The sequence below is a fragment of the Oncorhynchus mykiss genome, chromosome 17, assembly GCF_013265735.2.
Source record: "Oncorhynchus mykiss isolate Arlee chromosome 17, USDA_OmykA_1.1, whole genome shotgun sequence".
Taxonomy (NCBI): domain Eukaryota; kingdom Metazoa; phylum Chordata; class Actinopteri; order Salmoniformes; family Salmonidae; genus Oncorhynchus; species Oncorhynchus mykiss.
In genome coordinates this window covers 36,906,237-36,934,176 of record NC_048581.1, presented here as the reverse complement: position 1 = coordinate 36,934,176, position 27,940 = coordinate 36,906,237, and the positions used below count along the sequence as shown (strand labels likewise).

The 27,940-nt window shown below is 41.2% G+C and overlaps 2 protein-coding genes across 4 annotated transcripts in view; both read left to right on the top strand.

Annotated features, from left to right (window-relative positions):
• Positions 1 to 23,652, top strand: part of LOC110493849 (matrilin-4) — a 42,800-nt gene extending 19,148 nt beyond the window's left edge. For 2 of the 3 annotated variants that reach the window (XM_021568365.2, XM_021568364.2), the window contains 7 exons: positions 7,354 to 7,476; positions 7,579 to 7,701; positions 8,629 to 8,745; positions 19,018 to 19,422; positions 19,761 to 19,913; positions 20,161 to 20,265; positions 22,061 to 22,218. In XM_021568365.2, coding sequence (XP_021424040.2) covers positions 7,354 to 7,476; positions 7,579 to 7,701; positions 8,629 to 8,745; positions 19,018 to 19,422; positions 19,761 to 19,913; positions 20,161 to 20,265; positions 22,061 to 22,119 — 1,085 coding nt within the window. In that variant the 3' untranslated portion in view covers positions 22,120 to 22,218. Of the gene's footprint in view, positions 1 to 7,353; positions 7,477 to 7,578; positions 7,702 to 8,628; positions 8,746 to 19,017; positions 19,423 to 19,760; positions 19,914 to 20,160; positions 20,266 to 22,060 lie in introns of all 3 variants that reach the window. The other variant, XM_036949843.1, reaches the window with a different exon arrangement.
• A 245-nt stretch (positions 23,653 to 23,897) lies between these two features.
• Positions 23,898 to 27,194, top strand: LOC110493176 (odorant receptor 131-2-like). The gene has a single exon (XM_036949844.1). It carries the CDS (start codon positions 26,139 to 26,141, stop codon positions 27,132 to 27,134), a length of 996 nt encoding a protein of 331 aa, XP_036805739.1. The 5' UTR covers positions 23,898 to 26,138; the 3' UTR covers positions 27,135 to 27,194.
• The last annotated feature ends 746 nt before the right edge of the window (positions 27,195 to 27,940 follow it).

Below are 27,940 nucleotides of genomic sequence, written 5' to 3'. Positions count from 1 at the left end.
ATCTAGGTTTTGTAAATCTAGGTTTATAATTAATCAGAGCTGTGTTGCACCACTTAATTTTAAATTGGGATCAGTAAATCTATGAATAACGGTTTTAAACTATGATTAGTGACATGTTACACCAATATGAGGTATTTTTGTGAGTTGAAACGAAGTAGCTAGCCTACTTGACAAATGAGGCCACAAAGTTGCAGTTTCTTGATAAAACAATAACAATGTAATGTTAGAACTACTGCAACTCCATCGTGAAAGGTTCTCAATGGTTGGCTTATTTGCCAGTACTAGACAGAAAACAAATTAAGTTAAACCCCTCAAGTGGCAGTTTAGAATTAATCGGCAATCTAAGTTTATATATTTTTTTTTTTAATTAATTGAGCAACAGGCTTAAAATTAATCTAGGTGTAAACTTAGATTAGAGGAAGGATTTAATTTAACTACAATTCATTTCAAACTAGGTTTAAAAATTGGTGCAACAAGAAATAGATAAACCTTGATTTAACCCAGTTTAAAAGTGAATCCATGTTGGTTCAATACACCCTAAATGTAATTGAAAATGTAATCTACTGGAATGACTCAATAGGCGTGGCTGGTAGGTGACTGGTAGGAAGGCAATGAGGAAGAACAATGACAGGGACACAGCTTAACCTAGGCTAGCATATTTATTCAAAATAAAAGGTTCACAAATCTGGTTCTCAAACATTAACAAAAAACAAAACTCTCCCACTCCACTTAACTGAACCTAGTGATAGCCTTAACTTTAAAGAAAACTTGCCGGGCTGCTACCCAGTTTACCAGCTTCACTTGTAGACCGGTCACTTCTTCCTGTGGAGAACACAATGTCCAGGGCTTCAAATAAATGTCCGTAGAGCTCAGCCTCTGGCGTCCAGCCCCTGTGCTAAACTAAAGCAGCCACTTAAATTTCCCCAGGTGCATTGCAGCCTAACAAGGCCTAGTGACCTCAGGTGTGCTTGCTGCCGCCAACATTGCGGGTTGTGGGACGTGGCTGACACTCAAAACAGTGGCTTTCCCCGGCCACATAACTGGGACGCCACACTAAGTAATCCCCAAAAGTAATTGTTTATCATGAAAGGGCCATAAAGGATAACTAGCAGTGGTGTAAAGTACTTAAGTAGCACTTTAAAGTAATTTTTCTTATGTAGTTTGGGGTCTCCATACATTTTCCCTGACACCCAAAAGTACTCATAATTTGACAGGAAAATGGTCCAATTCATACACTGGTCCTCCCTACTGCCACTGATCTGGCGGACTCACTAAACACATGCTTGGTTTGTAAATGGTGTCTGAGTTATGGAGTGCGCCCCTGGCAATCCGTATATAAATAAATAACAAGAAAACTGTGTCGTCAGGTTTGCTTAATATAAGGAATTTGAAATTATTTATACTTATACTTTTACTTTTCATACTTAAAACCAAATACTTTTAGACATTTACCCAAGTACTATTTGTAGTCATTTCCTATTAAGGTATCTTTACTTTCCCTCAAGTATGACAATTTAGTATTTTTTCCACCACTGATAACTAGTAATGCTGCATACTCCAAGAAAGGTTAAAATCTCACCTTTCTGGTAAAAAAAGTAATAAATTGCTGAGGTATAGTCACGTTTGAGGACACAAGCTCAAGTACACAGTACAAATATTATTTTTTTTTTGAAATATGAAATATTTTATGATGTATTTCCTATTCAACAAAACAGTATGAATAAGCCTTGAAATGACTTATAATCTTTCTAAATGTACAGTTTAAGTCGAAGATAACATACACTTAGTCATTTTGGCAAGTCAATTAGAATATCTACTTTGTGCATGACACAATACATTTTTCCAACAATTGTTTACAGACAGATTATTTCACTTATAATTCACTGTATCACAATTCCAGTGGGTCAGAAGTGTACATACACTAAGTTGACTGTGCCTTTAAACAGATTGGAAAATTCCAGAAAATTATGTCATGGCTTTAGAAGCTTCTGATAGGCTAATTGACATCATTTGAGTCAATTGGAAGTGTACCTGTGGATGTATTTCAATGCCTACCTTCAAACTCAGTGCCTCTTTGATTGACATCATGGGAAAATCAAAAGAAATCAGCCAATACCTCCGAAAAAAATGGTAGACCTCCACAGTCTGGTTCATTCAACTGTATGTGTATATATATGTCATAAGGATAATTAATAATATAAAATTGTATTTGTCACATGCGCCTACTACAACAGGTGTAGTAGACCTTACAGTGAAATATTTACTTACACTTATTTTTCTAAACTGCATTGTTGGTTAAGTTAAAAATAAAAAATAAAGTAACAAGTAATTAAAGAGCAGCAGTAGTATAACAATAGCGAGGCAATATACAGGGGGTACCAGTACAGAGTCAATGTGCGGTTGCACCGGTTAGTTGTAGTAATACTGTATGCACATGTAGAGTTATAATGACTATGCATTGATGATAAACAGAGAGTAGCAGTAGTGTAAGGGGGGGGGGGGGGGGGGGGGGGGGGGGGTCAATGCAAATAGTCAGGTTGGTGTTTGATTAGCTGTTCAGGAGTTTTATGGCTTGGGGGTAGAAGCTGTTAAGAAGTCTTTTGGACCTAGTCTGTTTATATCTTCAGTAATATGTTCAGAATCTGTGGCTTGATAAATGTACAACTTTGCTCTTTTTTTTATCTGAGAAATGTATTTTGAATGTAAACCAATCCGGATAGCACTATTATAGCAACCACTTTTTTTGATCTTGTCAATGATTTAAAATGTGTTTGTGGACCTGTCAAAATCTGTTGATACTGTTCATCATGCTATTTTATTGAAACAAGTTGTCCTCAATAGGCGTGAGCTCTGTTCATGATTGAATGACTATGTTAGTGACAGAACTCAGGCCATCGTGATTGACAGTCCACATTTCTTAAGATACATAAGCTGTTGCGCAGGGGTCGATACTAGGACTTGTTCTTTTCACTATTCATATAAATGCTATTGGTCGATCTGTAAAAAAAATACAGATGATACTATTATGTACACAACTGCCCCAGCTGCTTTCCTGGCTGTGATAAGGCTACAGTCAAATTTTGCAGATGTGCAGGAAGCCCTTACTGATATAAAACTAAATACATGTTGTTTTCAAGTTGTCTCCGATGGATTACATCTACTCATGGGATGGTTCTATAATCTAACGATACCGTGGTATATCCAATCCAGTTGTTTGTGTCGTACGTTTCGGGAAAGTACCTGCATAATTGCGCACCCAACTCACTCAGGTGCTTCGCTATATCACATTTGACATTGTCCATAAGCTTGAGTTAATTTGCACACAAAAAAAATCATACAATGGTGGAAAGACCTGTGTTGTCCTTGTTAATGCAGACAGAAAAGAGCTCCAACTTCTTAATCATAGCCTCAAATTTTGTCCCGCACATTGAATATAGTTGCGGAGAGTCCCTGTAATCCTAAATTCAAATCCTTCTGGCGAGAAAAAACATCACCCAAATAGTCCAGTTGTGTGAGAAACTCGTCATCATGCAAGCGGTCAGACAAGTGAAAATTATGGGCAGTAAAGAAAACTAAGCTCGTCTCTCGATTAAAAAAAATGTGACAATATGCTCCTACCTGTATTTGACATTGTGTTGTTATTCGCTGAACACAAGATGGTTTCATTTTACTTTTGGAAGTGAAACGAGGCTACTCAGGCGAGAAAAAAAACTCACCCAAATGTATATCCCCGTTGGAAAACATAAATGTACTGTTTGAAAATGTAAAGATTTTTTTTCTTTTTATGGATCACATTTTAATTTGCCATACCCTCAACGGCATTACGCGTTACCCCAGTTTGGGAATACCTGCTCTAGGGCATTTCAAATTGTTGTTGGAGGACCTTTTTACTGACTCCCAGCATTGAATCCCTGTCCTAATAAAGATTCAATAAGAAATTACAGTTTCAATATCTCTGGCCCAGAAAGTCAGATTCTTGTGAGGAAAAATTATCCTGGTTTAGTGGGGTCTCCCACAGTTTTCTCAGAGACTCTACATCATCTGAGAAGGGTCCTTGGTGGTGTTACAGACCACAACTGTAGCTGAAAACATATGAATTGATCCTTTCTGTATATCTGCATGCCTTAAATATAACTTCAAGAAAAGTAACTATTAATGCATCCATTCCATAGTCTAAGCTGGGAGTACAAGAGCCGTTACAGGAGTTGGTGCAGGTTTCCCCATACAGTAGGGAGTAGAGAACTACAGCTTTGGTAAATGAGGACTTTAGTTTAGATATCACAATCATCAAAGACAAATTTCCCATGTCTGTCAAAGGCTCCACTGACACATTTTAGGAGGTGGTGTATTTTCGCGTCTATGTCAGCTTTGGAGGAGAGAAAGTTGGCAAGGTATCGAAAGTGATCCACATTTACACGGGTGGTATTGTCAACATATATTGTTGGGACCGGTGTTGTATTGTCTGGTGGGGCTTAGTGGATGATTTGTGTCTTTTTTGTTGTTGTTCAGGGCCAGACCCAGGAGTGTGTACGTCTTTGCAAAGTCTTCTTCTAAAGTGGGCAGGCATTGCTTTGTCATGTGCATACTGGAGACATATGCGGCTCTGAGGAGGGTGCGCGTCTTCCCGGTTCCTGCTCGACTTTGCTTTTTTTATGGCTTTAAAAAAATATATATATACTTTGTTTGCTCCTTTGTTCACCGCACAGCGGACTTACATGTTGCTGTTAAACAAGATGACCAAAGGCAACACCGGGGATGAAGAAGAGGAAGGAAAGGGGTCTCCAAGCTAGTCGGATGGGCTACACAGCCTCCTTTTCCAAGTATCCTGATGGCCAATGTCCAATCACTGGAAAATACTTTGAACTCAGAGCAAGGCTTCAATCACAGAAGGATGTGTTTTTACAGAGACCTGGCTTACAGACGATACACTCGACTGCTATTCAACCAGATGGCTTTTCCCTTTTCCTTATCGTTCGAACTGCAGCTACTGGTAAGAGTAGGGGGAGAGGTCTGTTTCTTCATCAACAATTCCTGGTAAAACAAAGTTGAAAAAATCTCTATATAGTTCTCCGAACCTGGAGTTCCTGATGCTAAAATGCCGACCCCACTAAATGCAGAGGGAATTCACGTGTTATCACACCTGTGTACATACCGCCACAAGCAAACACCAAGGCAAACTGTACAAGATCATTAGCCAGCAAAAATCCTCTTGCACAGAAGCAGTCTTTATTGCTGGATCATGTACAAACAGACCCACTCCAATTTGCCTACCTCTCCAACAGATCCAGAAAAGATGCCATTTCCATCGCTATTCACACGGCCATAACACCTATGTGAGAATGCTTTTCATTGACCACAGTTCATCATTCACCACTATTGTTCCCTCCAAGCTCAACACCAAGCTCAGAGCCCTGGGTCTGCACACCACCCTCTGGAACTGGATCCTTGACTTCCAGACGGGCAGACCCCAGGCTGACACCAACTCCATCATCAAGTTGGCTGACAACACCATGGTTGTAGGCCTGATAACCAATGACAAGTGAGCCTATAAGGAGGAGGTAATTGAACTCTCATTGTGGTGCCAGGACAACAACCTCTCCCTCAATAAGTTAATCTGTGTCCACCACTCTTGTAAGAGGGCGCATGAGCATCTCTACTTCCTAAGGTGGCTGAAGAAATTCAGCATGCCAACACCGTGTCCTCTCCAAATTCTACCGCTGCACATTGAGAGCATCCTGACCGGTTACGTCACAGCCTTGTGGCCGTGGACGGAGCAATTCCCGTACAAGGCCCTCCAGCGGGTGGTGAAGACAGCCCGGTATATCACTAGAACCATGTTCCCACCCATCCAGGACATCTACTTGAAACTGTGCCTGAGGAAGGCCCCCCCCCCCCCCCCCCCCCCCCCCCCCCCCCCTCCCCATCATCAAGGACCACACACCCCAGCAATGAGCTGTTAACTCTCTTATTGCCGTGCAGACGGTATCGGAGCATGAGGTCTGATACCAACAGGCTCAGAGACAGTTTATCTACAAGCAATGCTGCACAATTAAAAAAATTCCCTCTAATCCCAATTGTGCCTTCCGTTTTATGCAAAAAATAATATTCTACTGAGCCGTTTACTTTGTTCGTATTCTTATATGTTATTTCTTAATTTTGTTGTATTGTCAAGAAGTAAGCATTTCAGTGGACGACTAATAACACTTAACTTGAGCTCCATAATAGAAGTGAATTTGCTGTTTGCCTTGACTTTAATTAGGTTGAAGAATCTGCTGTATGTTTTTACAGGATTGGGACTTCCTGAGACAGATTTTACATGTGCAGTGAAGGATGGCAGCAATGAAGATTGCAAAAAGGGTGGGGCAGTGATGCAGCCGTTTCATCCCAGTTTCCATCTTGAAGGGTTCCATTTTAGCACCACTGTAAAGGATCAGTGTTGACGACATGCAGAAGTTGTCATGCAGAAGTCACAGTACCCTGGTGAGCTTTTCAGGGCAGCTGATATTTTATATAGTCAAATCCTTTTGTAAGATCTATAAAAAAGTAAAGTAAAGTGTTTGCTTTTTCTCTTGCAGTTATTGTGTTGTGGAAATCATGTCCGTTGTGCCTCTGGATGGGAAAAAGCCTCGTTGTGATTCTGGGAGGGGTAGGAGTCAGTTGGCCAGTATGTGATTTAAGTATTTCCCCAGTGGTGGACAGTAGGAAGATACTGCATAGATTCCTATGTAGTTCCCACAAATATTCCTGTCCCCCTTTTTAAAGATGGTAACAATCTGAGTTCTGTGGGAATTCTCTACTTGTGCCAGATCTTCAGAAGCAGGGCATGTATGTGGTGTAAGAAAGAGCACTTAGGCTCAGGTATGTGGCCTTGCTATTTCTTACCTGGCATTTTGTACCTGCTCCTTCCTAAGTGGTTTTCCTAGGTCTTCCTTTATGATTCGCTGAATGGTTTGGTTAAGGATCTCCGTCTCAACGGTTGTACTTCGGTTTGAAGAGTTCCTTGCCTCAGACAATGACATGGTCAATGATATGCCAGAGTGGGGATAAATCCAGGATATTTGTTTTTTTCTGATGGAAGAATGTGTTGGTGATAAGATCATGTTCTACACATTTGGTTAGGGGAATAACTCCATTTGAGTTGGTTTGCTGACACCTTCTTTCCCAATCATTCCTCTCCAAATGTTGTGGTCCTGGCCGATTGGCAATAAAATCCCCAAGATGAATGATCGTGTCTTCCTTAGGAATACTTGAGAGCCCAAGTTGGTATAGAAGGTCTCAAACAATAGAACTCTGGGCATTAACCACAACCTTCACTTCAAGCAGTAATCAGTGTTTTTGTTTTTTATAATACAGTGATAGACATGTGTGCTGAGGGGAAGCATGACTGTGAGCAGATCTGTATCACCTCTCTGGGCACATTCACCTGCAACTGCAATACTGGCTACACCCTCAACGATGACAAGATTACCTGCACAAGTTAGTGAAGCCATCATCAGGCCAAACCATTGAGGAAGCCCAGATATGAAACTACAACCTTCCCTTCAAGCAATAATCAGTGTCTCTGTTTGTATGACCCAGTGATAGACCCGTGTGCTGAGGAGAAGCATGACTGTGAGCAGATCTGTATCCCCTCCCCTGGAGCCTTCACCTGTGACTGCAGCGCTGGCTTTAAGCTCCACGATGACAAGAAGACCTGCACAAGTTAGTGAGGCCATCATCAGGCCCAACAGTAGAATGTATTTACAGTAGCTGGCTTTAAGCTCAACAATGACAAGATTACCTGCACAAGTTAGTGAGGCCATCATCAGGCCCAACAGTAGAATGTATTTACTGTAGCTAGGGGCAGAATATTTGAGGCAGCTGCTGGGTGAGATTTGCGGTGAACATTGCAAGCGCAATAAACCTAAAGTATGTACTATTCCGTGTTTATCAAGCTTGAGACCCAGCATTAACATACACTTGAAAATAGGTTTTGAAGATTAAAGGTCTTATTTTTGGTCCTTATTACTTGCACACAACAGGACTTTGTTCATATTTCTGATCTGAGTTCAAATAGTAGGTTTTTTCTTTGAGCATGATTGGAATGCCAGGTGGGCGACATTTGCACTTTTGGGACTATGTCAGTTCAAGTGCTCCAAGTCAGCTCAATCGAAAGCAGCTAAAGTATTCAAAACAATAAAAATACTATTTGAACGAAGGTCTGTTTATTATAGAAACACCTATGCTGTTGGTCACAATCAAATAACATTATCTTGCTTTATGCTATCTAGTTACATTTTAACTGCATTGGTAACCAGAATGCAATTACTGGCTATCTATGCTTTCAGCTTTTACAAATGGAATTCGCATTTAGCAAACATTTTTCTACACCCGAAAAGGACAATATCTAAATATTACGCTGCAAAAACAGCCAAATATATCCAAATTGGATTTTAGTAACCACATTAGACATTGTATAAAATGTGCACGTTGTTAGCATCAGCTTTTTAGAATGGTACCAATAACGGCATCCTTGTGCTGTCCCTCACGGCATTCCATCGATCCTGGACCGGACCTATGACACCACACACTTCTCGTTCACTGCCCCCCAGTTTGTCAGAGTGTCCGTGTGTGTTTGTCCCTCCACAGACCTGTGTAACACAGTGGAGCATGGCTGTGAGCACCAGTGTATCAGTACACCAGACTCCTACTACTGCATCTGCCCTGAGGGACAGCTACTGGCGGAGGATGGCAAGGGCTGCCGAAGTAAGTATACTTCACACACCCACTAAATACAATAATGTTAACATCTTCACTTCCAAAATGGTTCTTTCTCCTCATCTGAAGAACCCTTTTTGGAAGACAAGGGTTATTTTTAAGGCAAAGGGTTCTACCTAGAACTTTTTTTTTCACCCCCTTTTACTCCCTAATTTTGTGGTATCCAATTGGTAGTGGTTACAGTCTTGTCTGATCGCTGCAACTCCCGTACGGACTCGGGAGAGATAAAGGTTGTTCTCCGAAACACAACCCAACCAAGCCGCACTGCTTCTTAACACAATGCCCATCCAACCCGAAGTCAGCCGCACCATTGTGTGGGCGTGCACTGAGCCCGGTGCGCGATGACACAAGAATGTCCCTGCCGGCCAAACCCTCCCCTAACCCAGACGACGCTGGGCCAATTATGCGTCGCCCCATGGGCAACATTTTGTGTGTTTTGGGTGTTCAAAAGTTTAAACGGTAGTGTACATTGGTTGGTTGATTTAATCATATGCTACACAAAGATAAATAACATACATTTTTCTAAACTAATCCAACCTGTTAGGAGTTTGATGTATTGCACCCATTACTTAGATGGTTGTACCAGTTTAGATGCTTTAGATAGTCTTTCCTACCCTGGCAGTCATTCTGAATGCATGTTGTGGGTGATTGAAAGTTCCAATTATTGGATATCCTGACTCTGGCTGGATTCCAATAAGAATTACTCATCACTTTACATGCCAGCGTAATGTGATTTGTAAACCAGGAGTTGTAAACCAGGAGTTTGACCACTGTTAGGGTATAACAAGGCCCTCAAATAAATACCTTATGATATATGTAAGGTATTGTCATAAAGAGTATTGATGGACATTCAAAATATTTTCCATAAGCCGGATCTTTTGGCTCTGCTCACCTAAATGAGGCATTCATTTGGCTCCCAAACGGCTCGTCATTCAGTAGTGCTTAAAAATGTATTAAAACCCTTGAAAAATAACTCATTTGTAGTGTAAAGCCTAAAATGTTGCCTATCATTATGTCAGATCATGAAATCTGTGTTCAAATACATTTTACCAGATGAAATTAGATAGCTTGCAAAAATGTTGCATGGACCATAATAAGGCTCTCTTCTCACTGCCTATTGATTCTGCAGTGAGGAATTACAATCTTCACAGAACTTATCTACAGAAAGTCGTTGTCTGGAGCTCAAAAAGCAGTAGTAGCAGTATGCAAATCAGTGAACCAAATGAACAGCTCTTTCACAGATGCGAGTCGGTTCCCGACATTCACCAAAAAGATCTGTTCAAAAACAGTGTTCATTCGCGAATGACTCATCACTAAGAGAGTTGAATGTTAAAGGCTAATAAGACTGGTGGAACTGTTCATAGAGGGTTCTAGGAAGAACCCTTCAAAGATAAAAGGGTTCTTGGTAGAACTCTCTGCAAAGGGTTCTACTTAGCACCTTTTTTTCCTAAGAGTGTACATCTCATGTGGTTCACCAGAGGTTTAATCATTAGTTCAAACAGTTGTGTACTAAAACAAGAGATTCTATTGGACAAATTCAGCTAGGTCCGGTTTCGTTCCATTTGCTTCCATTTAAGAGATGTATTGCAACCAAATCGGCATAATGAATACACCCCTGGATGCAATAGCTCTATACAACTACTTCTATTCAGTTGACTCTGTAGTATCTTGGATACAGTATCTAACGTGCTCCAGAAATGAAATTAGCAAAGGTCGTCAAAATTGATAAAAGGCCAAAAATAAAGTTCTGTAAATGTAACAGCTGCATAATGGAGTAAATTACTCAACTCGTTTTGAAATTTAAATAATCCTTCAAATTTTGACTGTATTATAGCACATTAACAATAGTATAATGAGAGTAAATCTATGGAATCGATATATTTCAGTGGGATTTCAGACATTCAGTTGAATGTCAAATGTAATTGTTTCTTCTTTGAAATGATACAAATGTTTTTAAACCACATATGGCCTTTTAACAGTACCAGTCAAACGTTTGGACACCTACTCATTCAAGGTTTCTTCTTTGTTTTTACTGTTTTCTACATTGTAGAATAATAGTGAAGACATCAAACTAAGAAATAACACACATAGAATCATGTAGTAACCAAAAAAGTGTTAAACAAATCAAAATGTTTTATATTTGACATTCTTAAAAGTAGCCACCCTTAGCCTTGATGACAGCTTTGCCCACTCTTGGCATTCTCTCAACCAGCTTCATGAGGGAGTCACCTGGAATGCATTTCAATTAACTTCTTGGTGACAGGGGGCAGTATTTTCACGTCCAGATGAAATGCATACCCAAATTCAACTGCCTGCTACTCATCCCTAGAAGATAAGATATGCATATTATTAGTAGACAAAACACTCTGAAGTTTCTAAAACTGTTTGAACCATGTCTGTGAGTAGAACAGAACTTATTTAGCAGGCGAAACCCCGAGGACAAACCATTCAGATTTTGTTTTGTTTTGGGGTCACTCTCTTTTCAATGGATTTTCATTGGGAATCCAGATTTGCTTGCAGTTCTTGCAGTTCCTATCGCTTCCACTGGATGTCAACAGTCTTTAGAAATTGGTTGAGGTTATTCCTTTGTGTAATGAAGAAGTACGGCCATCCTTGAACGAGGGTCACTTGAAGTGTACTGTTAGATGGAGGAGCGTGACCAGAAAGCTTGCTACAGTTTGTTTTCTTCCTGTATTGAACACAGATCATCCCGTCTTCAATTTTATTGATAATTTACGTTAAAAAAATACCTAAAATTGTATTACAAAAGTAGTTTGAAATGTTTTGGCAAAGTACAGGTAACTTTTGAGATATTTTGTAGTCACGTTGCGCAAGTCGGAACTGGTGTTTTTCTCTATCAAACGTGCCAAATAAATGGACATTTTGGATATATATCGACGGAATTATGCAAACAAAAGGACCATTTGTGATGTTTATGGGTCATATTGGAGTGCCAACAAAAGAAGCTTGTCAAAGGTAAGGCATGAATTATATTTCTATTTCTGTGTTTTGTGTCGCGCCTGCAAGGATGAAATATGGTTTCTTTCTTTGTTTACGGAGGTAATAGCATCGTTTGCTTTCGGCGAAAAGCCTTTTTGAAATCTGACATGTTGGCTGGATTCACAACAAGTGTAGCTTTAATTTGCTATCTTGCATGTGTGATTTAATGAAAGTTTGATTAATTGATTAATTTCAGTAATTTATTTGAATTTGGCGCTCTGCATTTAGCTAGCGTCCCACATATCCCAGAGGTTAACAGGTGTGCCTTGTTAAAGTTAATTTGTGGAATTTCTTTCTTAATGCGTTTGAGCCAATCAGTTGTGGTAAAAAACCAAGTCCATATTATGGCAAGAACAACTCAAATAAGCAAAGAGAAACGAATGGTCAGTCAATCTGGAACATTTCAAGAACTTTGAGTGCAGTCACAAAAAAACATCAAGCGCTATGATGAAACTGGCTCTCTTGAGGACCGCCACAGGAAAGGAAGACCCTGTAAGAGGTGCGTAACTGGCTGCTGGGAAGTCAGGCGCGGGAGAGCAGAACTGGGTAATAACGGGAGCAGTTTAATGAGGCAAAACCGAGGGAGGGGAACCAACTTTGGCGGAAGTTGTGACAGACCCAGAGTTACCTCTGCTGCAGAGGACAAGTTCACTAGAGTTAACTGTACCTCCGATTGCAGCCCAAATAAATGCTTCACAGAGTTCAAGTAACAACATGAACTGTTCAGAGGAGACAGCATGAATCAGGCCTTCATGGTCGATTTTGCTGCAAAAAAAACACTACTAATGGACACCAAAAAGAAGAAGAGACTTGCTTGGGCCAAGAAACACAATCAATGGACATTAGACTGCTGGAAAGCTGTACTTTGGTCGGATAAGTACAAATGAGAGATTTATGGTTCCAACCGCCGTGTCATTGTGAGACGCAGAGTCAGTGAACGGAGGATCTCCGCATGTGTGGTTCCCACTGTGATGAATGGAGGAGGAGTGTGATGGTGTGGGGGGTGTTTTGCTGTTGACACTGTCAGTGATTTATTTAGAATCCAAGGCACACAACCAGCATGACTACCACAGCATTCTGCAGCGATACGCCATCTCATCTGGTTTGTGCTTAGTTGGACTATCATTTATTTTTCAACAGGACAATGACCCAAAACACACCTGAGGTTTGGGATGAGTTGGACCGCAGAGTGAAGGATAATCAGACAAGTGCTCAGCATATGTGGGAACTCCTTCCAGACTGTTGGAAAAGCATTCCTCATAAAGCTGGTTTAGAGAATGCCAAGTGTGCAAAGCTGTCATCAAGGCAAAGGATGACTAGTGGTTCGTCCTTTAAAAGTTGCAGCATACTGCAGCAAAGCTTGCGTGGTGCCGCATAATTCTATGGCACGTTATTTAAGTGCCACCCACTGGTAACATGAATGCTAGTTAGACCAACAGAGGGCATCTTTGAGAAGCATTTGACAGCCTTCATTCATGGCTGTACAAGAGAATTGAAAACCTTTTTGTAAAAACATAGTATATGGGACTGATTAAGAAATTTTGCTCTGGGTTTCCGTTAGGATGGAACAGAAAATATGGCGCTGTACAACGTGATGGTCGGGAGTAGGCTACAATTCTGGGCTATTTAGCTAAAGAACTGAAAAAAGTGTGTGAGCAATGAGGCCTACAAACCTGACCTGAGTTACACCAGCTCTGTCAGGAGGAATGGGCCAAAATTCACCCAACTTGAGTTAAACAATTTAAAAGAAATGCTGCCAAGTAGGAATTGAGTGTATGTAAACTTCTGACCCACTTGGAATGTGATGAAATTGTAAGGGTTTTCCTGTGGTGAAACGGACCAAAATGCAGCGTGGTGGTTATTCATGTTCTTTAATAAAGGAACTAGACATGAAATAACTAACAAAACAATAAATGTGCGAAAAGCTAAACAGTCCTATCTGGTGCAAACACAGAGACAGGAATAATCACCCACAAACACAGTGAAACCCAGGCTACCTAAGTATGATTCTCAATCAGAGACAACTAATGACACCTGCCTCTGATTGAGAACCATACTAGGCCGAAACATAGAAATACCCAAATCATAGAAAAACAAACCCAACTCACGCCCTGACCATACTAAATAATGACAAAACAAAGGAAATAAAGGTCAGAACGTGACAGTACCCCCCCCCCCCCCCCCCCCCCCCCCCCCCCCCCCCCCCCCCCAAAGGTGCGGACTCCGGCCGCAAAACCTTAACCTATAGGGGAGGGTCTGGGTGGGCGTCTGTCCGCGGTGGTTGGCTCTGGCGCGGGACCCCACTTCACCAATGTCTTAGTCCGCCTTATTGTCCGCCTCCGTGGCTCTCTAACCATGGCAACCCTTCTCAATGACCCCACTGGACAGAGGGGCGGCGGCTCTGGACAGAGGGGCGGCGGCTCTGGACAGAGGGGCGGCGGCTCTGGACAGAGGGGCGGCGGCTCTGGCGCCTCTGGGCTGAGGGGCGCCTCTGGGCTGAGGGGCGCCTCTGGGCTGAGGGGCGCTGGCGGCCCCTGGCTGACCGGCGGCTCCTGGCAGACAGGCTCCGGCAACGCTGGAGAGGAAGGCTCTGGCAGCGCGGACAAGGGAGCTCTGGCGCCTCTGGAATGAGGGGCTCTGGTGCCTCTGGACTGGAGAGGCGGGAGACTCCGGTAGCGCCGGAGAGGAGGGAGGCTCCGGCAGCGCCGGAGAGGCGCACTGTAGGCCTGATGCGTGGTGCTGGCACTGGTGGTACTAGGCCGAGGACACGCACAGGAAGCCTGGTGCGGGGAGCTGCCACCGGAGGGCTGGTGTGTGGAGGTGGCACAGGATGGACCGGACCGTGAAGGCGTACTGGAGCTCTTGAGAGCAGTGCTGGCACCAACCGCCCTGGCTGGATCTTCAGTCTAGCCCGGCAGATGTGAGGAGCTGAGATGTAGCATACTGGGGACACCGTGCGTTCCACCGCAGAGCACGGTGCCTGACCAGTACCACGCCCGCCACGGTTAGCACTGCTAGGCGCACTGTAGCGCTGAGCTGGCACAGGATGTGCAAGGCTAGGGAGGTGCACAGGAGGCCTGGTGCGTGAGGCTGGCACCATCTTCACCAGCCGACTAGCACGCACCTCAGGACGAGTATGAAGAGCTGACCCAGGTGTCAAATCCTCGACACGCTCCGTCGACACGCACCAACACAGCAACTCCCTCGTATCTCTCTCCTCCAATCTCCCCATTAACTTCTTCACCGTCTCTGCTTCGCTCACCTCCAACACCGGCTCTGGTTTCCTCCTTGGCTCCTTATGATAAACAGGGGGAGTTGGCTCAGGTCTGACTCCTGACTCCTGACTCTGCCATACTCTCCCTGTGCCTTCCCCCCCCCCCCCAAGAAATGTTTGGGGCTGACTCTCGGGCTTCCGTCCGCGCCACCGTGCTTGTCTCGCCAACCTCATTCTCCTGTAACCTTCCGCGCACTGCTCCATCGAATCCCAGGCGGGCTCCGGCACTCTCCCTGGGTTGACCGCCCACCTGTATTTCCTCCCAAGTCGTATACTCCAGACTTCTTAGCTCCTGTTGCTGCTGCCTCTGTAGCCTCTCCTGCTGCTGCCTTTGCTGCTGCTGCTGTTGCTCCTGCTGCACCTGTCGCTTCTCCTGCTTCTGCTGTTGCTGCAGCTGCTGTTTACCACGCCTCTTGGTCCTGTTGTGGTGGGTGATTCTGTAAGGGTTTTCCTGTGGTGAAGGAGAAGCGGACCAAAATGCAGCGTGGTGGTTATTCATGTTCTTTAATAAAGGAACTAGACATGAAATAACTAACAAAACAAGAAATGTGCAAAAACCTAAACAGTCCTATCTGGTGCAAACACAGAGACAGGAATAATCACCCACAAACACACAGTGAAACCCAGGCTACCTAAGTATGATTCTCAATCAGAGACAACTAATGACACCTGCCTCTGATTGAGAACCATACTAGGCCGAAACATAGAAATACCCAAATCATAGAAAAACCAACATAGACTGCCCACCCAACTCACGCCCTGACCATTCTAAATAATGACAAAACAAAGGAAATAAAAGGTCAGAACGTGACAGAAATAAATTAAAGTTGAAATAAATCATTCTCTACTATTATTCTGACATTTCACATTCTTAAAATAAAGTGGTGATCCTAATTGACCTAAATCAGGGAATATTGACTAGGATTAAATGTCAGGAATGATGAAAAACTGAGTTTAAATATATTTGGCTAAGGTGTATGTAAACTTGTTTAGCACTTTTTTAATTACTACATGATTCCATATGTGTTATTTCATAGTTTTGATGTCTTCACTATTATTCTACAATGTAGAAAATAGTCAAAATAAAGAAAAACCCCTTGAATGAGTAGGTGTGTCCAAACCTTAGACTGTTACTGTATGTTTATTATTATATTGACAGAATAATTAAGTTTTAAATAACTAATTTCACCTATTGGTGAAAATGAAAAAAAGCAGACATGGAATATCCCTTTGAGCATGGTGAAGTTATTAATTACACTTTGGATATGGGATCAATACACCCATTAACTACAAAGTTACAGGAGTCTTCCTAACTCAGTTGCCGGAGAGGAAGGAAAACTGCTCAGGGATTTCATCATGAGGCCAATGGGGATTTTTAAACAGTTACAGATTGTATGGCTGTGATGGGAGAGAACTGAACATGGATCAACAACATTGTAGTTACTCCACAATACTTACGTAATTGACAGAGTGAAAAGAAGGAAGCCTGTACAGAACAAAAATATTCCAAAACGTGCATCCTGTTTGCTACAAGGCACTAAAATAATACTGAAAAGAATGTGGTAAAGTAAGCAACTTTAAATATGAAGAGTGGTACTCAGTAATGTGTTGTATTGGATTTGCCCCAAACATAACACTTTGTATTCAGGACATAAAGTTCAGGATGCATGTTTTGGAATATTTTTATTCAATGTTGATTCAACCAGTGGGAAGGTTCTATCTCACACAACATTAGTAATGTTCCGTTTAAGAAAACGGTAGTTATTTGAATACATAAATGATAGAATAACACTATTTTAACAAGATATTCAAAACACATCATCAAATACATTAAGAAATGGATTATGACCTTCAGATGGATTACTGTCATCACTGAACAACGATGTGACAACATCATTTACTTTAAGATTTCTGACAGTGTTGTTTTTTTGCCTGAATGCCTTTATTGCTGGCTAGACTAGCCGCCCACCATACTTCAAGGGATATGGCAAAGTATATTAAGTGGAAAAAAATGAAAAACTAGAAAGTTCAATCAGCATAAACCCTTTTGAACGTGGCGAGTCCTCTTAATTTATAGCATTTCCGTCACTGAGTCAACAAAACATTAGCAAAAGTTACCCAATTAGCGGGAGGGATTGGGCAACATCTTGTTAGCGCACTGTAATTATGTTCAGAATGGCTTCCATTCAAAACCCATAGAGCGCTGTGAAGCGCATAGCCTGAGGTCTGACGTTATGTATAGCATGTTACTGTACAGCCACTGCGTTCCAAATTAGGCGTTCATCAGTGCCAAATGCTATTTTAAACCTGTATATGTGTACATGTCTAACAATTGCTTGTTTTACGTTTTGTTTGATTAAAAAGCAAGCCCGTATATGCTAACCTACTATAACGAAAGCTGGTTCAATAGCAATGCGTCTGGTGTCTTTTTTAAATCCTGGACATGCATTAGCCAAGTAGCCTATCCATAAAAGGTTTCTAAAATGGTTTACTCGAGGCTTTTGCATTATTCACATTTCACATAGGCATACCTGCAGTGCATAGGCTACTCCAGTCGGCTTGTATCCATCCCCATTTCCAAAGAGCGGCTCTTGACCGGTTACCAAATACACGCCAAACATATTCAATCATATAAAACCATGTTTTTCACTGTTGCTATTACTGGTTATTGTAATAATTAATATAGCTATTTTTTACCAACTGAGGTACTCATAGCACTTTGCATAGTAGAGGGAAACCAATTTACCAATGTATAGCACCCACCTGGGGGACACACAGCAACCTATTTTTGTGCCAGAACACTCATCACACATCAGTTTAGAAGTGACATATGCCGATTTGGAATGAGGGGGATGATTAGGTGGCCATGATGGAATGGGACCAGGTTGGGAATTTAGACATGACACCAGGGTTAACACCACTAATCTTACAATAAGTGCCATGGGATTTTTAAATGATCACAAAGAGTCAAGGACACCTGTTTAATGTCACATCTGAAAGACAGCACCCTACGCAGGGCAATGTCCCCTTCACTGCTCTTGGGAATTGGGATTTCCTTAGACCGGAGGGAAGAGTGCCCCGTACTAGTCCTCCAGATCCAGCAGCATCTGATCTCCAATCCAGGGACTGGCCCAGATCCACCCTGCTTAGCTTCAGAGGCAAGCCAGCAGTGGGATGCAGGGCGGTATGCTGCTATTTATTAAACTATATCAATCCACAATGGACTACGAAGAGACTATTCCGTGCCCCCGGCCGAATTAAGACAACACAAAGACCGTCAGTAACCTACAGAACTTGAGACAACGGCATGCCGTATTAAGCTTTGAACAGCATTGATTGGCCTGTGAGTTTTAAGCCCTCTTCACACCTATAATGAGTTAAACCCAACCCTTTCCCACCACTGCCAGCTATTGCACTCAATTCCCTGTGATAATAGCTCATATATTTTTGATACACCCCCGGACCTTTAGCCACACCGCCAGCGCTAAGATTTATCATTGCGCTAGCTTTGTAAAAATAGAACCCCCATGTCTACGATTTCTGACAATACCCCCATTCTTTTGAGACATAGTTACACACTTCTCCACGATAGTAAAGCCCAAGATAAAATGTGGTTTGCACAGGTAATCGTATGAATATTGTCAGATCAATCGGTGACGTGACAATTACTTGACAAATCGATAATCCACTTCTCAAACAAAATCAAATGAAAGCTGACCTGAGCTGTATTGTCAGGTGGCGTGGCTTGAGCCTTGCAACTGAAATGACATAACCTACAAATAAATCCAGCTCTTGCAAAATAAAAATATTTAGCTAGGTAAGTCTTTGAGAACAAATTCTCTTTTACAATGACGATCTTGTAAAATGCATAATAATAACTGCACATCCCACAGTGCTTTATGGAAGACCTACAATCCATGCATGGTAAATGAAAGGGGCATGTTACTGTATGAAAAGGGCCCTGATTACCCCAATGTCCTACCCAGCCTGCAGATCGGCCAACATTGACCTGGTCCTCCTCATCGATGGCTCCAAGAGCGTGCGTCCCCAGAACTTTGAGCTGGTCAAGCAGTTTGTCAACCAGGTGGTGGACTCCCTGGATGTGTCCGCCCATGGGACTCGAGTGGGCCTAGTGCAGTACTCCAGCCACGTGCGCACAGAGTTCGCCCTCAAAATGTACGAGAAGGCAGATAACATCAAGAAGGCGGTGATGAACGTGGAGTACATGGAGAAGGGCACCATGACGGGCCTGGCCCTCAAGCACATGATGGAGAACAGCTTCTCGGAGGCCGAGGGTGCCCGCAAGAACATCCCTCGCGTGGGCCTGGTCTTCACTGACGGCCGCTCTCAGGACGACATCACTGAGTGGGCCAAGAAGGCCAAAGAAGAAGGTCAGTGACATAAACTTGTAAAGCTCCTGCAGTAATGTTTACATGAAGCCAAGGGAATGACAAAGATTGCATTAAAATGAGAATATCTTGCTTTGATAAGAGCTCATATAACATGATTAGGAAATATGGAATCAATTGGTTCATACATGAAAACAGTTTAATAACTTTTTCTTTAAAGCGTAATACGTACTACTTACAGACAATAAATGTGTCCAAATCGGCTGCCATTCGCTACTTTGGTGTGTTACTGGCTGTTTCAACAAAACAGTTCTTGCAATTAAATACAATTTAGGACTTCATCCAACATTTTTGTGACAGTGTGTTGTCCTCCTTGTCAGGAATCACCATGTATGCTGTTGGTGTTGGGAAGGCCGTGGAGGATGAGCTGCGTGAGATTGCCTCAGAGCCACTAGACAAGCACTTCTTCTATACCACTGACTTCACTTTCATCAACCAGATAGCCGAGAACCTCAAGCTCAATGTCTGTGCAGGTACTGTATTCTATGATCAAAGCTAATCACAAATCACAACACATTAGAACATGTTATTTTAGAACACAATCTACTGTCTGTCTGTCTGTCTGTCTGTCTGTCTGTCTGTCTGTCTGTCTGTCTGTCTGTCTGTCTGTCTGTCTGTCTGTCTGTCTGTCTGTCTGTCTTTCTGTCTTTCTTTCTGTCTTTCTTTCTTTCTTTCTTTCTTCCTATAAAGACAGTAAAACAAATCGCGTGTGTGTTTCAGAGGAGAGCCAGGGAGAGCTTGAGGTGAAAGACCCATGTGCCTGTGAGAGTCTGGTTGAGTTCCAGCAAGCAACAATGTCCACTCTGGAGCAGCTGAAAACAAAACATATCCTTCTATATACTGCACTTGTTCATTAAAGGTGCACTTTGTAGCTTGTCTTTTCCCTGTTGTAGCATGACCAATTACTGTATATGCGACTCGTTTCAGGAAAATAGGCATTTCGCACGTCATTACTTCACAGGATAACTATTTTAACTAAAACATTTATTTTTGATCAAAATGCGTTTTTGGCAGAAATGCCTTCCGGAAAATGTGAACTTTCATGTGCCTTAATAACAAACTTGTATGCCATCTGTAAATACGAATACAATTGTTAAATCACTAACCTAGTTGGTTTAGCCCCGGAAAAAGGGAAACCTTCCCGCTAGCCATAATTGGCTGAGATAATGGATCGGCTGGACATACCGAGAGATGAGTTTGGAGTCGTCTGCCATGTAGCATGTGCAGGTAATCCTTTCTACCGTGGCTTTTTGTGAAAGATATCGTGAAAAAGTGCTAAAGTGTTGCTAATGCCCTCCACTTTCTGGAGGACAATCGTGCCATGCGGACTCTCTCTGACTGAAAATGAATCAGAACATGAGAAAATACCTGATTTACGTAAAAACATTTTCAATGAACCAGACATTGTAGAGTCTTCTGAAATGGAGATCAACAGTGTTGTTGTCACGGAAGAAGTTAACCGAGTTTTGAAATCAGTGGAATACCCGGTGGAAGCAAAGTATGATAGCTAAAATTCTGGCATTTGATTGCAAAAATGTGGAGGAAGTGAAAAAGAGAACACACAGAAGGCTGTTTGATAAAACACCTGTCTCTGGATTCCATCTTCAAACTAAGGGCAACCATGGCATCCGTGACAGAGAGGGAGAAGCATTCATCTATGCATACGGGTAAGAGAATCTAGCTAGCAACATTCAGATATAAGTTTATAATTTTGTCAGAAAGTTGTTTTTATTGCGAATTAAAGTGTATGGTTAGCTAGCTAGCTAACACTGAGCCTTGTTGGTTAACTTTAGCTAACTGCAGATTCATGCATGGTGGATAGCTATGACAATCAGTATGGGTTGGGATTATTGCTACGTTCAAAACAATTGGGAACTCTGGAGGAAAAAAACGAGCTCCGACTGGGAAAAATCAATTTGAACGGTCATTGAACTCGGAATTCCAACTCAGGAACTCGGGCCTGTTTCTAGAGCCCCGACTTTCTGAACTGAAGATCACTGACATCATGATTTGACCTTGTATTTTTCCCAAGTTCTCGTATTTTTCCAAGTTTCCAGTTCCCAAGAGTGTGCTAAGCCGTCATCAAGGCAGCCTTGAAGAATCTCAAATATAAAATATATTTTTATTCGTTGAACACTTTTTTGGTTACTACATGATTCCATATGTGTTATTTCATATTTTTTTAAGTCTTCACTATTATTCTACAATGTAGGAAATAGTAAATATCAAGAAAAACCCTTGAATGAGTAAGTGTGCAAACTTTTGACTGGTACTGTATATATATTTTTTTATCATTACCTTAGATACTTTATAAATATGCATATAAGTGATATACTGTAGGCCCAAATCCTAATGCCTGTGTGTGTGTGTGCGCGTGTGTGTGTGTTTGTAACTCAAGTTGTTGCAGAGATCTTCCATTGACATCAATGCATCATTTATACCAAAGTCCAAATCTTGTGCACACTTTTCAAGTTAGGATTCAGCCCAACATCAATCCGATAATGCCATCCCATTCTACTACTACCCACCACAATATCATTAAACTCAGCCCAACTTTTTTCAGACAGGCTATTTGACAATAAAATTGAATGATGTGTTTATTTCCTTAACCCATTTATACTGGCGGGTATGACTGCACAATTGGAGGACATGGAGAACCAGCTGCTGTCACGAAAATGAGGGATGTCATTCAAGTAACCCAACAAGAATAAGGAGATGCTTTGAGCATAGAATCATTTTCCTGTCAAGAATGTAAAAGTAAAAACACAAGTCCTATCAATGTCGACTTTCCATGATGTGAATGACCCAAAACAATATTTTATGTAGAATATCTTATTTCAGTGCATGAATGTGGACATGCAATGGACTTAAGTCATGTCAAGCACATCCATACTTAATGTAGACATAAGCACAGGCAACTAGAAAGTACAGCCATTGCTTATAACTTAAAGCTCCAATATGCAACTTTTTGGGCACCCAACCAAATTCACATAGAAATATGAGTTATAGATCTGTCATTGAAAGTCTAAGAAGCTGGTAGATCTATGCTTCCCGTTTTAAAGTTTTGTTTGTGTCTTTTTACTTTCATTTTTGTACATCTTCAAACAGCTGAAAATAAAATATTATTGTTTATGGAAAATATATTTCACAACGATTTACATGGTACAATGATGCTCTACACTATAATGTCACTATGAACTTAAATTAGGCAAACTATTAGAATTTTAGCAACCAGGAAATGCCGGGGTCGATGTCTCCATAGTGCGTCTTAAATACACAGTATTTTTCCATTCTCACACCAGACGGTTTTTATTTGTGCTCCATTTATCCTTAATATGTTTTATATGGTTTGTTAATGTAATGTGTTTATGGCAAGTTTGATACCAGCAGTAAATAACTGGGGCAAAAAATAATTAATAAGTATTATTACCACTTCAAATTCGGACGCATTTTCTCATAGAAAGTAATATAATCCAATAGTTTTAGAGGAATAAATGATAGGAGAGTCGTAAAGAATACAAAATTAGGGTTCCTGGATTCACAAAAGTGAAACCAAGCATCACAAAATTACCTAGATCACAGCAAAACATTACTGTCAAGAGGATGAGAAAGTTCTGTATGAATTTGAGCTCCAAAAAGACATCCTAAATGAGTAATTAAGATCACATTGATTGTCGTACTTTGTAACTATTTATGAAGTTGAATGAGGTCTTGAATATACTGGTATATTATGTGAAATCAAAAAACCACCACAAAGGAAGGGAAGTTTACGCCCAACTTTTGCTGTGGTTTACTTAAGCAATAAGCCCCGAGGAGGTGTTTGTATATGTTCTTATGCATGACACAACGCGGGGTGCCTGGACACAGCCCTTAGCCGTGGTATATTGGCCATATATCACAAACCCACGAGGTGCCTTACTGCTATTATGAACTGGTTGCCAATGTAATTAGAGAAGTAAAACTACATGTTTTGTCATACCCGTGGTAAATGGTATGATATACCACAGCTGTCAGCCAATCAGCGTTCAGGGCTCGAACCACCCTGTTTATAATTTATTTTAAATGGAGTGAGCTTCTTTGAAGCATTTTACTGCATTTTCTTGAGACCGAGAGAATATCACTGAGCGATGTAAATGAACAAGAGGGCCTTTTAGTTTCTTTATTTAGTCTTATATTAAACGACCATGTGATGGGAAAGATTTATACTCCTATATTTGGTTACCTGTATTTTTTGTATTTTTTCTAATAACCTTTTTCTGTAATGGTTGAAGACTCTATTCTGGCACAGATGGTAATAAAGACTGAACTGGCTCGTAGAATCATTGCAACCAGAGAGCAGTCACCCTGTAATTGGGCTGAGAAGTGTTGTTGCGTGTACCCCTGAGGGACTAAATTGACAAGTAATGTGTAGTGGGATCTTGCTTCATTATTGTTTGCAAACAGAGACATACTTTATGGTGATGAACTTCAGTTCTTATCTCCATAGATGTTCTAATCAGTCCCTGGGATGCCATGTTGTCGTTCCACAGGTGTCCCACCCTGGATGACCTTTGTCAGTAGCTTCTAATTAAGGCTAATGGGACGGAGCTCCCCTTTCCATTGCCGTGTTTGCCGACTCCCAGCCAAGACTGGAGAATGTGAAATGTCAGATGGTCCCCCAAGCCTTGGTAAAAGACATGTTAATTGTCCCAATAGGTAATCTGGCCTTCAACTCTCACAAGGAGCTGTGGAAAAACATATGCAACTGCTTTTCAACAACAATCGGCCTTTAAAAAGTTCTCAGTCTGGTGTAACATTGCCAAGTGAACGGAAGAAGCAGAGGAGCTCAGACAAGGAAGTGTTGGCACATACCATATAGCTGTCTATACACCGAGGTATCGCTCCCCCTTATAATTTGGGATCAAATATGCTCTGAAAGCAAACACGTTGACATGAGTACCCTGATATCGGGGAATTTGCTATATTACCATATAGCTGTCTAAAAGTAAAACCACTCCTGTATTGATTCAGCTGCTCTTCATACCATGCTTTATGTGTTGGTTTACTGGGTTTGATTACAGAAATTTGAGCTGAAGAGCACAATGTTCAGCCAATAAAATCATTTATTTTGGCCTCAATGGCCATGATGGCACAAGCCCAGGTACATATCAGCCTACATATGACCCTCCTGTGGGTCCTGAAGTGGGGCCCACTACACCTTCAATGCTAGACAGTGTAACAGTGTACATTCACCGGGTGTTAAGTGCATCATGGTTGAGTTTGTTTTGGTTAATTTTGGATGAAAAATAAATGTTTTAATAATCATATCAAGTGATAAATCATAGATGAGTGGACAGAATATATTCCACTCTTTAAAATGAAATAGGAAAAGAGAACCCATAGGCAAACATGCATGTTGCAATTAAGCACTCGGTAAACAATGCCAGCAATGTATGGAAAGACAGTTCAACAAAACAATAGCGGTTGTACATAGCTGAATATTGTGTAACCTTTATAAAAGCAGTGCATGGTCTACAGTATCAAAATGTCTTTAAGTTAGTAAACAGACTTGCACAGTGTTATTTGGAGTCTAAAGCACTGATGATATACAACTTTGGCGATTTTATTACAGCAGTTCATATTTGAGTCACCACCCTTTAGCAACTAACACATTAACAGTGATGTTTCCCCATTCAGGAACCACAAGAAACTGGTGAAATAAATGTAACAAAATGTTCAACATATGTAAATTGTGATTTTGATGAACTTTGGTGGTAACAGGGATGACACCTGTTTAAACCATAGTGTTAAAGTGGCATTTGGAGTCAACTTAAACCCACTTCGACTTCTTCAGAGGTCAATAAGTACATAATGTACATCTAATGTACTCATAGGCTGTGAGCCAGAAATCTGAGCGAGAGAGGCATAGGCTCTCCACAGATCCAACTGTGGAGATTGGAGATTGAATATATACAGTGTATTTGTTTAGGCTATGTCAATAAGCATGAATATATGAAAATGTATTTGGGCGTGGGCTTTGTAGCCTTCCCTTGATTATGCACAAGCTGTGAATGATCTATTCTAATGTGTCCATTGGGGATCCGATTATTTTCAAAGGGATGCTGATTTGAAATTGAATGTGAGGACAAATATTAAATCAAACCATTTATCAAATCCCAAGCAGCAGAAAACAAAACAATTAAAGGAATGTATTTAGCTAGAAAATATCAAAAGAATCTGTCTTGGGCAATCGATGACAGCCAAAGTAAGTGGGAAAAAGGTGTTACATTAGATTATGAGTTAAACATCACTTAAACCATATCATGTAATCATGTTTTTTTCCAACACCCTCATGTGGCAAAGCTGTATGTGTGAGCAATATGGCCCGTGTTAAGGGAATGACCCTCCTTGTCAGAAGTTAGTCCCAGGACTCAAATTATACTATATAAACTCATGCCAGAGATGAAGAACATATTATGTCAGGTTGATCTTGAGATTAGAGGACATCTAGAAAGGTGAGTAGATGGTACATTACTGTACCTAACCAAGTCATTATTACAGCAAGATTTAGAAATAGCAGCAGTATGATAAAACTCATGGATGATGAGGTAAATATCTGAACTTTTGAGGATGTAAATGACAAAGCGCTCTCTGATTTACCTTATATTTCAGCCCAAATATTTCTAATCTACTGCATTACAGGTTGCAACTATTGAGCGATGAATTTCTCAGTCGATGGCAACGTCACATACGTCTCTCTCAACGTCAGAGACACGTTTGTCACGGCTTTGACAAAGAACATTATTGTGGTGGCACTGTGGATCTCCATCAACTACATCAATGGCACATTTGTCCACACCTTCTTGAAACACGAGACCTTCAATGTCAACCCTCGCTACATCCTCTTCATCCACCTGGTGATCAATGACATGATCCAATTGACCATTGCTGTCTTCCTGCATGTCATAAGCTACATCCTGTTCACAATCAATGTGTCTTTTTGCTGCTTTCTTTTGATGATCGCCATTTTTACCACTTTGAATACTCCTGTGAACCTGGCTACCATGGCCTTAGAGCGCTATATAGCTATATGTATACCGCTGCGCCATTCTCAGATATGTACAGTGCGCAGGACCTACATTCTCATTGGCATCATTTGGATCATGGCCGCCATTCCAATTTTGCCTGACCTTTTCATTCTCTTGGCCACAGAACCACTTCAGTTCTTCCACTCCAAAATATTCTGTAGCCGAGACTCACTTTTCCGCAACCCGTACCTGATAGAGAAGAAATACATTTCCCACGCTGTGTATCTGACTGTTGTTTGGTTCATTCTTTTCTATACGTATTTCAGGATCATGTTCACTGCCAAGGCGGCTCATGCAGATGCCAGGAAGGCTCGCAACACCATCTTGCTTCATGCTGTACAGTTGTTAATGTGCATGTTCACCTACATAGGCCCTTTGATTGACAGCCTGATGCTATATATATTTTCCACACATGCGCTGGAGATCCGGTTTACTAGCTATGTAATTGTTCATATTTTGCCCAGGCTTATTAGTCCAATAGTTTATGGGCTTAGAGATCAGACCTTTTGTAAATATCTGAAGAGGTACCTGATGTGTCGGGTGAATGAGCATTTATCCTCAAAATGTGTCCCTTTCAAACACCACCAGCCAAGGGAAAAGGTCTTTATAGATCACATAGCAGGATAATTCTTCTCCATGTGTATATACTCTATATTTTCAGTGGTTTATTTTGAAAGGTGTGTAACTAAATTCATTTTCTCATGATATAGATATGTGTGTATATATGTATATATATATATATATATATATATATATATATATATATATATATATATATAGATATATATATAGATATATATAGAGATAACGGGTTTTATTGTTCTTCACCAAATAATTATGTCAGCAAGCTGAATTGTAATGAAAATGTGGAAGAAAAAAGGTGTAATTCAATATCTATCTATCCACTGAGTGTAAAAAAAAACATTAAGGACACCTGCTCTTTCCATGAGATTGACCAGGTGAATCCAGATGAAAGCTATGATCCCTTATTGATGTCACTTGTTAAATCCCCTTCATTGTAGATAAAGGGAGGAAACAGGTTAAAGAAGAATTTGTAAGCTTTGAGACAATTGAGACATGGATTGTCTGTGTGCCATTCAGAGGGTGAATGGGCAAGACAAAATATTTAAGTACCTTTGAACGGGGTTTGGTAGTAAGTGCCAGGCACACTGGTTTGTGTCAAGAACTGCAATGCTGCTAGGTTCTTAATGCTTAACAGTTCCCTGTGTGTATTAAGAATGGTCCACCACCCAAATGACATCCAGCCAACTTGACAACTGTGGGAAGCATTGGAGTCAACATTGGCAGGCATCCCTGTAGAATGCTTTTGACACCTTATAGAGTCTATGCCATGACGAAATGAGACTGTTCTGAGGGCAAAAGGGGGGCTGCAACTCAACATTAGGAAGGTGTCCTTAATGTTTTGTACACTC